The sequence below is a fragment of the Hyalella azteca genome, unplaced genomic scaffold, assembly GCF_000764305.2.
Source record: "Hyalella azteca isolate HAZT.00-mixed unplaced genomic scaffold, Hazt_2.0.2 contig863, whole genome shotgun sequence".
Lineage (NCBI taxonomy): Eukaryota > Metazoa > Arthropoda > Malacostraca > Amphipoda > Hyalellidae > Hyalella > Hyalella azteca.
Genome location: NW_025931198.1, coordinates 120,544 through 129,497, shown reverse-complemented (window position 1 = coordinate 129,497; position 8,954 = coordinate 120,544). Strand labels below are relative to the sequence as shown.

The following is an 8,954-nucleotide window of genomic DNA, read 5'->3' as shown; positions in this document are numbered from 1 at the left end:
AAGCTGGAAAAGGAAATAAAATTTCCCACGTTTTCATAGGCAAAACTTCCACCATTATTTCTACAAGACATTCCACACAGTTAACATAAATTAGCTGAGACCCTAATTTCTTCTTAGTTTATAATAACCATTTTGGCTTAATTTATTTATCAAGATCTGCCACCGAAACATTACTGCGAGTCCAAGCAGCTCGAATCATTCTAACAATATTCATTTCATCACAAGTCATTTTCACGCAGCACGTTATCGAATATAGAATATCAATAAACCACAAAATTGTGTCTAAACATGAACGACGTAGGTGTATTTAGCCCCAAAAATAAAAAATATCTAAACTCCATATATTTTCAGTATTCGTTCGTCCAATGCCATTTTCAGTGAAACGAAAATGACATTTAAAAAAAACGAGTTATGCTATCAAATCTCTGCTCATGAATCTAATGATTCAGTACATATATCATTAACATTGTTCGTGGGTTAAACAGACAAATCAATCATTCGGGAAGTTTTATTTTGATACGTTGTAAGTTTGAGGAAGATCCGTTATGTTGCTGGGCGTATTGCCACAAGCATAGAGACCCAGCAACGTGGGCGTTCAGGGAGCGTGTCACCCCGAACTGAGGGATCTCGATGCAGGCGTCAACCTCCTGCAGGAGACTGCATGGAAGACCCTCGCGTTCGTTCCTGCGAGGTCAAATGGCAAATGAATGGAAAAAATTTCTGTTACATTTAGTTAAGTCGTTCACTACCAAATTTACAAGTGAAGCTTTATATCTAGCCAAAGAGAACAGGTGAATCACCATATCATTTACTTTTGATTATAATGAATTAGGTTAACGTCTAGGTCGATATATAATAGGTTAACACTAGCGAGGCACAGTACCCCAATAGCAGCAGAGACCGAGCCGGGAAAGAGAAGTTAGCGAGCGACACACTATGAGCGGTCTGTTCAACGGCGATGATGGTGTAGCCAGCGAGCTTCTGGTCGCGGAGATACGTCTTCACATCATTGGTCTTCACCTGCGAAGTTCTTGCCATGTCACTTGTGAATAGCAACTTTATTGAAGACATAAAACCTATAATTTGAATGCAGCTATTCTCAAAATTTTTTCATTTATTGGTGATAGCATTCAATTGAATACATATAAGCAGCATTCTGTTAATACAAGTGTTTCTGTCTTGACAACATGACGGTATTTTCGAATTATCAAAGCAACATTTTTGGAACCAAATCGTATCACTTGCATTGTGTGCTATCTAATTGAATGTAAACGACAGATACCTCAACAAGAGGAATCCAGTTATGAGCGGAGAGACTAAGGCCCACAAAAGCCTGGTCCCGTAAGAGAGCAAGAGATGGCAGCGTTAGGAGTTTGGCCCCCATGACCTCACATGTGCGACACAAGCCGCCCAAGTTGGTGGCTTTGTTCAGCAGTGAACCCACCACGATGACTTCATGCTTTCTTCCTCCTGTATCCTGAAGTAAGATTGGGATAATACTGGATGAGCCATCGTTGTCATAATACAAAAGCGTGATAGCTTTGAAAACGGTCGAAAAAATAAAATGTTAAAATAACCCAATAACAGTTAACTTATGTAAAGGAGACAATGTGAACTCAAATTCAAAAATTATTTGAAAAATCCAACGAATAAATTTTCGACGATAACACTAAATGAAACATCAAATGGTCTCAACTGGATACACCAGATATATTTAAAAAACTCGTGGATATTGTCATCTTCATGCAATCTTAAAAATGCATTTCTCTTGTGCAAGGAAAAGCACAATGGGAAGTTAGATCGATGATACAAGCTTGCGCATGGATGAACAATAACAATCGAGAAATATTTGAAACATGAACAGAACGATCAAATAATTATTAATACTACGGTAGACATGATCATGCAACTAACCAAGCCAGAATCTTGGAGCTGCTGGTGTTTTCCTCCTAACGAGCTCCATGGCGCAACTTTGCGCTGCATGTTCACTATTTGATGGTTTCCGCTTCTTGAATCACTCAAGACGTCCGATACCTCAGAGGAAACGATTTCTACACCGCCAACTTTGGCAGCTTTCGTGACCCATGCAGCAGCATGCGTGGCTTTCAAACTCTCGTCAGCAGCACTTGTGAAGGGCAATGATGTCTTCAGCGAGATTTTGTACAGTAGAGCTGCGTTAAAAAATTCCTCAACAGTCAAAAACTCATCATCTGACAGAAGCGAAAGGCGAGGAACTTCATAGTAAATAGTCTGCAACGTAAAGTTCTCTACTGCATCAAACACTGTGAACAGAAAATCATCCATGTGGATTTCTGAGAGAGCCAACCCGTTTTTCAGTACAGCGAACTTATCTAACAGACTCAAAAGCTGCAATTTCTCACAGTGTCTCCAGATATTGATGACGGTGAGCTGAGCATACAGTCGGCTGTTGTACTGTGGTGCCATGCACCATGGAACAACGTAAGTGATGCATTTCTCTAAGAGTTCTTTGTCAGACACGTGACATGCAAGAAGTGATAAAGAAGCTAAGAACGACGCAACACAGCCTGGACGTTGCTCCACGCCTTCACGACACAACTCCAAAAAATAGTTACTTAGGCCATGATTTCTTATGACCAGAAGAGCCATGAGCCACTCTAGGAAATAGCGCACGCTGGGCTGCTGTTGCTCCTGCACCGTGCTACTGCATAGCCACTGAAGAAGTTCTTTTTCTTCTTTCTCGCCCATAAGAGGCAGTACAACAGCAAGAGCCTGCAGAGCTCGAGTCTTGACGCGGTGAGCAAGGCTGTTACCGAAGTCACGTGTTCTGCGTCCCTCAGACGCTGAAGAGAAGCGCTCGCAAAGAGTCGACACGACTTTAGCAGCAAGGATGCGGTGTACAGCATTGCTCCGGTCTAGTGACAACAGTACGAGTGTCGCCCAGCATCGAGTCTCAGCAGCTTCATGATACGGACTGATAGACAAAAACAAATTGGAAAAGTCATGGCATAAAATTACGAGGCTTGTCAATAACCTACATTTTCTTCGAGAACATATATGAATGTGGTTATAAAAATTTCCCCATGCAACTTGCCATTCAAAAATTTCTAGAAAAAAACGTTTTCATCTCCTATAGTCTATAACATTTATGTTGCCAAATGCGCAACAATTGATTCATAATAATATGCTAATTTATAAGCCTTGTGTGGTGCAATAAGACCTATTTACTGCAAATCAAATAATAAAAAAAACCGCCCACAAGTATTATTTTGGGTCCCGATGCAACACAGGCAGCAAATGTTCATCTATCACCATAAAATATATTTTAATCTGTTCAATTTCAAGAAACGATTTCTCACTTTTTATAGGCAAAGAGATGAAAATATTTCAAGCTGATTGGACAGAATATTTGCAAATAGCTTCTTGACTTCTTCCGTGACTATGGAAGAGAGGCTCACCTCCATAGTCCTTGAACTGCTGGTCTATCGGAGCTAGTCGATGTCTTTGAATAAGAATTTTTTTTCTTGGAGATAATCTCATTTGCAACCACCCTTAAGGCCTTCAACTTTTTGTCTGGAATTGGACCGTAAAGTAGAAGAGGCACCAGGATGGATACAAACAAAGGTGACCAGTCTGAAAATGTACAAGGGGAAGAAAATTAAATTCCACATTGTAAAATGAATGAGTATCAACAAGCATTGCACAATGCAAATCTAAAACAGATCTGGCATTCACATAAATGTTCAAATATTACATTCATTGGGTCAAAACTATAATGATTTTCATCCAGATTAGAGCTTACCCAACGATAGTGCAGAGATGTCAACAGAGGTTATAAAAATAGCCACTCGGCAAGACAGCAATGAAGCAATGCCGCGAGTGCCTTCTGCTTGTACAAGCAGTTGTTGCAATACCTGGTAAGATAAATAATACTGGATAATTCAGCCAAAATATAACATGGATAATTCCATATTATCCATTAATTCCATATATAGGGATAATTCAGCCATACATACGTATATGCCCTACATTATCATAGAAAAATAAATCACGCACTATGAACCAATAAGACAAATGACATATGGGCATCAGAGTTATATGTATGGAACAAGCATTCATGGAACAAGCATTAATAAGAAAAATTAATTTTATCTCTTCAATGAGACAATATGAACTTGGAGTAGGATAAGCAATACAATAAATTTATGACCTATGGTCTCATGACACAAAACATCTCGGCAGTAATACTAGCCTGGACGATTGTTGACAGAACATTTTGAGAGAGAGCTGTTGGCTTGAGCAGAACAGTTAAGGTACAGGAAAGCACATCTGAATTCTGGTCACTGCAAGATGCCAGCTCAGACCTGCAAGCTAGTAGAGCTAGAACCAGGCTCTGCCAGTCTTCCTCCTTGATGACAAAAGGAATAGTATTAATAAACGTGGTTTGAACGGCATAAATTTTTCTTGCATCATATCTTAGTACATCCTGTAATATCTTACATCTCAATACATCATATCTCAAGATCAATAATAAATCTTTAGACTACCTACTATGGGGCCTAAATTTACATTGTATTCAATAAAATTGTAAATTATAAAATAATGTGTGTTCATTATCAGTTGTCAACAAATGAAAAATGTTCTATCAACATGAAGATTCATCAAATGCAATATAATAGAAGTCACAACAACAGCTCAGCTGAAAATAATTTAGAATTAAGAAAAATTTACTTCAAGATCCAATAATGGAAGAGTCTCTGCCAAGCCACAGACTGCTTTCACAGAGCTCCTGCCCACTATAGGCAGCCAGTCCAGCACAAGTCGCAGGCACGCGTTACGGCACTCGGTGCGTGACACAACTTTGGCAGCAACTGTAGAACAGCTCACCTGCAACAAATTAAACCACTTTATACCACTAGTTCACAAACTTTTAATAATGGAGTAGCACTTACAATCTAAAAGGCAGCATGTACAACCGTGTAATGTAGCATACCACTAATATCAAGCATAAGGCATGAATTTGCAATATTAATTCCCTTTTATATCATTAAATGTGTTAACCCTCATGTCAGTCATGTGGAATTCTTACCATAAATTGTCAATAAAAATATCTTCCAAAAAAGGCCCACTAAGGCTTCCACTTCATGTTTGAGGCTATTTTTTCATGCCTCTGCCAATTAACTGACCATGGTTCCATACATAGCATCACCCAAACTATCATGCCCAAAAATTAAAATATGAACACTTCAATGAAAGTTTTGAATTGAGCAACAAAATTAATGCTCTTGCCTCATAGTTTAAAATGATTGGTGTAGCAATACCTATTCACTCATGGTAACTTGTTCAAGTTAAATTGAATTGAGCTAATGATGAAAGTTGGCAAACTACCCTTAACATTTTGTATACTTTAATTTGTATTTTATGAATGTTTTTCAAAGTAATGATGGCATTTGATTAATTATTCAACCATGATTAATCCCACCAATATGCAAAATATTGAAAAATGTATATTAGTAAATATATCTTACAACTGTTCATACACTGGTTATACTGGTTTCAAAAATTTCATTCTCTTCACATTTCTATGCTTGCCAAGGAAAGGGTAATTAGTAATTCATTATTGTAATTCATTCATAATCAATAATAATTAATAATTAATTATTAATGAAATAGTAATTCATTGGTTATGAGCAGGTACTGTAGCAATACAACAGTGGGTGACTGCACCCAGATAGGTAGCCTGTGCCATCAGCTGAAAATTATAAAATAGATTATATTGTGTTATGCAGTTAGTAACGTTTTTACGAGGTAAAGAACTGAAATAAAAATCATTCTTCAATTAAAAAGTTTTCATGCACCACTGGAAAGGCCTTTGCATACTACCACCATACCACTAATGGTAAATGCTATTTTGTAAAATTTTTAATTTAACAACGAATGGGTTCAAAGAGGCCATCGTATGCACTTGTTGGTTGAAGGGTACTTAAATTTAATTACCTGTAAACTACATCAGTCAGAATACAAACATAGACAAACTTCACTGTATATCAGTAGAGATGAGAAAATTAATTTCTATGGCCATCTATCAACAAGCAACTCACCTGTTTACATAACATAGCCAAGCTGTCCCAGATTGTAAGGCTTAGGTTTTCATACTGTTGCCGAAACCTAATCTTTGAGGTTCTTGAGAATTCGGGAGTCTCAGGAGGATTGTTCTCAGCACTGTTAATTGGGTGGAGCATCTTTCTTCCCAGCCAATTTGAAGCATGTTTCAACAGTAAATTATTGGCAGCTTGCAGAATCACCACTGCCTTATCTTCACTCAAATGAGGGTAGAGAATCTTCAATGCAAGGTAGAGCACATTAATGTGATCTTGTTCACAATAGGTTGGCTCAGTACTAACGTCAAAATTATTGAAGAGACACTTGTACTTCAGAAACAATGCAGTTAGACAGACAGTACCAGGATGTTCTTGCATCAGATTTGGATGAAGTACAGAAATATTCTCAACAAGGCTTATCCAGAGAATTAGTGATTCATTCCATTCATTCAAACCAAATTTTTCTAAACTCAAAAAATCTCTTTCAATGAGAGAATTTTGATAAATTTGAAGAATTTTGAAGTAAACCTCTTGATTGAGATGAGAAATATTGGAAGCTCTGTTGATCAATAGTAGGATTTCCTTCAGAGCTTTCAAAGCTTCTAACAATGAATGGTCAGACAGAGTAGAGATTTGTTTCAGTTGAGCAATGTTCATATCTATCATTGGTGGTGAGTTCTTCATTAGAGCCACTTGAAGGCACACAACAAATGAAATAGCTTTGAGCTCAGCTGATGATTCCCCTTCAAAAATTGCTTGAAGTTCAAAATTTTCTAATTGACAGGCCTTTTCTATTAGGCACTTCCATGTGTAGGTGTCATTTGAATAACAACCTTCTATGTCAACTGAAATATATAAGCAACAGAGCTGGTGAAGCGTTAGGCAGCAACAGGAAAGTTGTGATAAAAGAATTTGAAGAAGATTATTTTTGGTGGCTTCCCTCAACAAGGGTTCTTGAGATGACCAACAAGCCTGAGCTGAGTTCAACACAGCTTTAATCTCAGTATAGCTCATTGAATCTGAAGCAGGCAATGCTTTCATAGATGCAACAATGTAGTACAAGGAAACATCTTCCCAGTTTGATTCATGGAAGAGATTAGAAAATAAATGCTTCACCAATAGGCTTGCAGTGTCTGCATCAAGAGTGTTCATGACAACCAAAAGAAATGCTGGAAGGCGTCTCTGTAGAGAGGGTTCTTCATAAGGAGGAGATTGTTTGAGAAATAACTGATAGTTGTGCAGGGCAGGCATTAGATGAGTAGGAATAAATTGCAGCCATGCACTGCTACTGCATTTTTCAGGCACTACTTCCAACAAATGATTGATCCCCCACATGCAGACAGTAGAACTTTCATGATCAAAAAGTCTTTTATACAAAACTAATATCCAAATGGCTAGTGAGGGCACAAGTTTTGATGCAGTCCATAGTTTATTCAGCTTTGTCATTACTGGGCGAATGAAGTGGATTTGGTTCTCTTCTAGCGTTTCATAACATAAGAAATAGTCTTCCCAGATATCACTTTGGGCCAGCTGAACTACAGGGTCAGTAATCTCTTGCAGCATGCCATTCTTCACAAGCCAAAGAGACGATCTCAGCACATGAAGACTTTGCTTCCGAGACAGGGGGTCACTATGGTGCAAGCCCATCTGAATGATAGGTAATAGTTTATCTTCATTTAGAAGTAGACAGGGAGGTCTTTTTTCAGATAGAATATTTACAATAAAAACCAATAGCATGTAGGGAAATGGCTTTTCTTGTCTGATGACACCATTTTCAAAACTAAAAGAAGAAAGGCACTTCAACCACAGCAGATTCAAACAGGAAGATATCTGATCAGAAGATGACTGCTGAAAATAAGGCTCAATAAAACTGTTTAGAATCAGATTTAGAAACTGTGGCTTTTCACATTTGTCAAGGTACTCCAGACAGACAGTAATTAAATTTTGAAGGCTGGCAGCTGCTCTAACACTTGCAGAACAATTAAAAGTCATAACTTTGAGGCAAGAGGAAATCACCCAACTGATGCGCTCTACTGCCAGGAAATTGTCTTCCTCCTTTCCTAATTCCTGCATGAAAGAGACCACTTGTAACAGGAACTGATCCCTTAACTCATGAAAATACTTTTGATCTGCCAACAATTCTTTGCAATGACACACTATGGTACAGATATCATGTAAATAAAGATGCATCTTTTCAGTGTTTTCAATAACATCTACCTTTAATGTTGGTGACAACTGAGAATCAGCTGAATTTTTGGACAAAATTCCAGCAGATGACGACAAAGTAAAGTAGCACTTGAGCATTAATTTCTGCAGCAATAAATCTATTTCCTGTAGACCATAGTTGCATCTCTTGGAAGACTCTAAAAGATTTAAAGATGCAAGCACATCCTTTAATATCTTGACAACAGCAGGTGAGAAGGATGACCCAGCAGCAGTAGCCCTCTCAATGAACACAAATTTCTGATGTTCATCAAGCAGTCCTTGTTCAAAAAGTTCCATCCTATTGTGTAGATGAAAGCAGGTAAATAAAAAAAAAACTTCTAGTAAACTTAGACCATATTAGGACCACTAACTAAACTCAAACTGAGATCACATCAAACTCAAAATTACAATCATCAGCTGTAAGGTAATACATGACAAATAATTAATTGAGACAGTTTAACATACAGCTATAAATGTGTGTATAAATTTATAAACAGCAGGGTCTTATTAGCCCAGATCTAGCTCTGGGCTAATAATTTTTTAATTTGGTACAAAACATACCCGGTATTCATTTCTACAGTGGTTGAACAAAATAAGGGAAATGCATAACATTCCGAGTTCGAAATTACTTAACATGTTATAAACAATATAACCTGACAATTCATAATT

At 37.7% G+C, this 8,954-nt stretch overlaps 1 protein-coding gene across 1 annotated transcript; it reads right to left on the bottom strand.

Moving 5' to 3' along the window:
* Positions 1-493: 493 nt before the first annotated feature.
* LOC108666825 lies at positions 494-8,702 on the bottom strand. The gene is made up of 9 exons (XM_018153755.2): positions 6,081-8,702; positions 4,711-4,866; positions 4,232-4,387; positions 3,782-3,893; positions 3,438-3,612; positions 1,915-2,953; positions 1,283-1,477; positions 884-1,020; positions 494-684 (listed from the first exon to the last, which is right to left on the bottom strand). Exons 1-9 carry the CDS (start codon positions 8,580-8,582, stop codon positions 495-497), a joined length of 4,662 nt encoding a protein of 1,553 aa, XP_018009244.1. The 5' UTR covers positions 8,583-8,702; the 3' UTR covers position 494.
* Between the last annotated feature and the right edge of the window lie 252 nt (positions 8,703-8,954).

What these genes read in the sequence shown, in the direction of transcription:
- LOC108666825 (XM_018153755.2), bottom strand. Translation starts at nt 8,582, where the DNA reads ATGGAACTTTTTGAACAAGGACTGCTTGATGAACATCAGAAATTTGTG. An exon ending in TTCTGTCAACAATCGTCCAG is followed by an intron (nt 3,894 to 4,231) that starts GCTAGTATTACT and finishes TTATCTTACCAG; the next exon opens with GTATTGCAACAACTGCTTGT. An exon ending in GCAGTTCAAGGACTATGGAG is followed by an intron (nt 2,954 to 3,437) that starts GTGAGCCTCTCT and finishes TTTGTCTATCAG; the next exon opens with TCCGTATCATGAAGCTGCTG.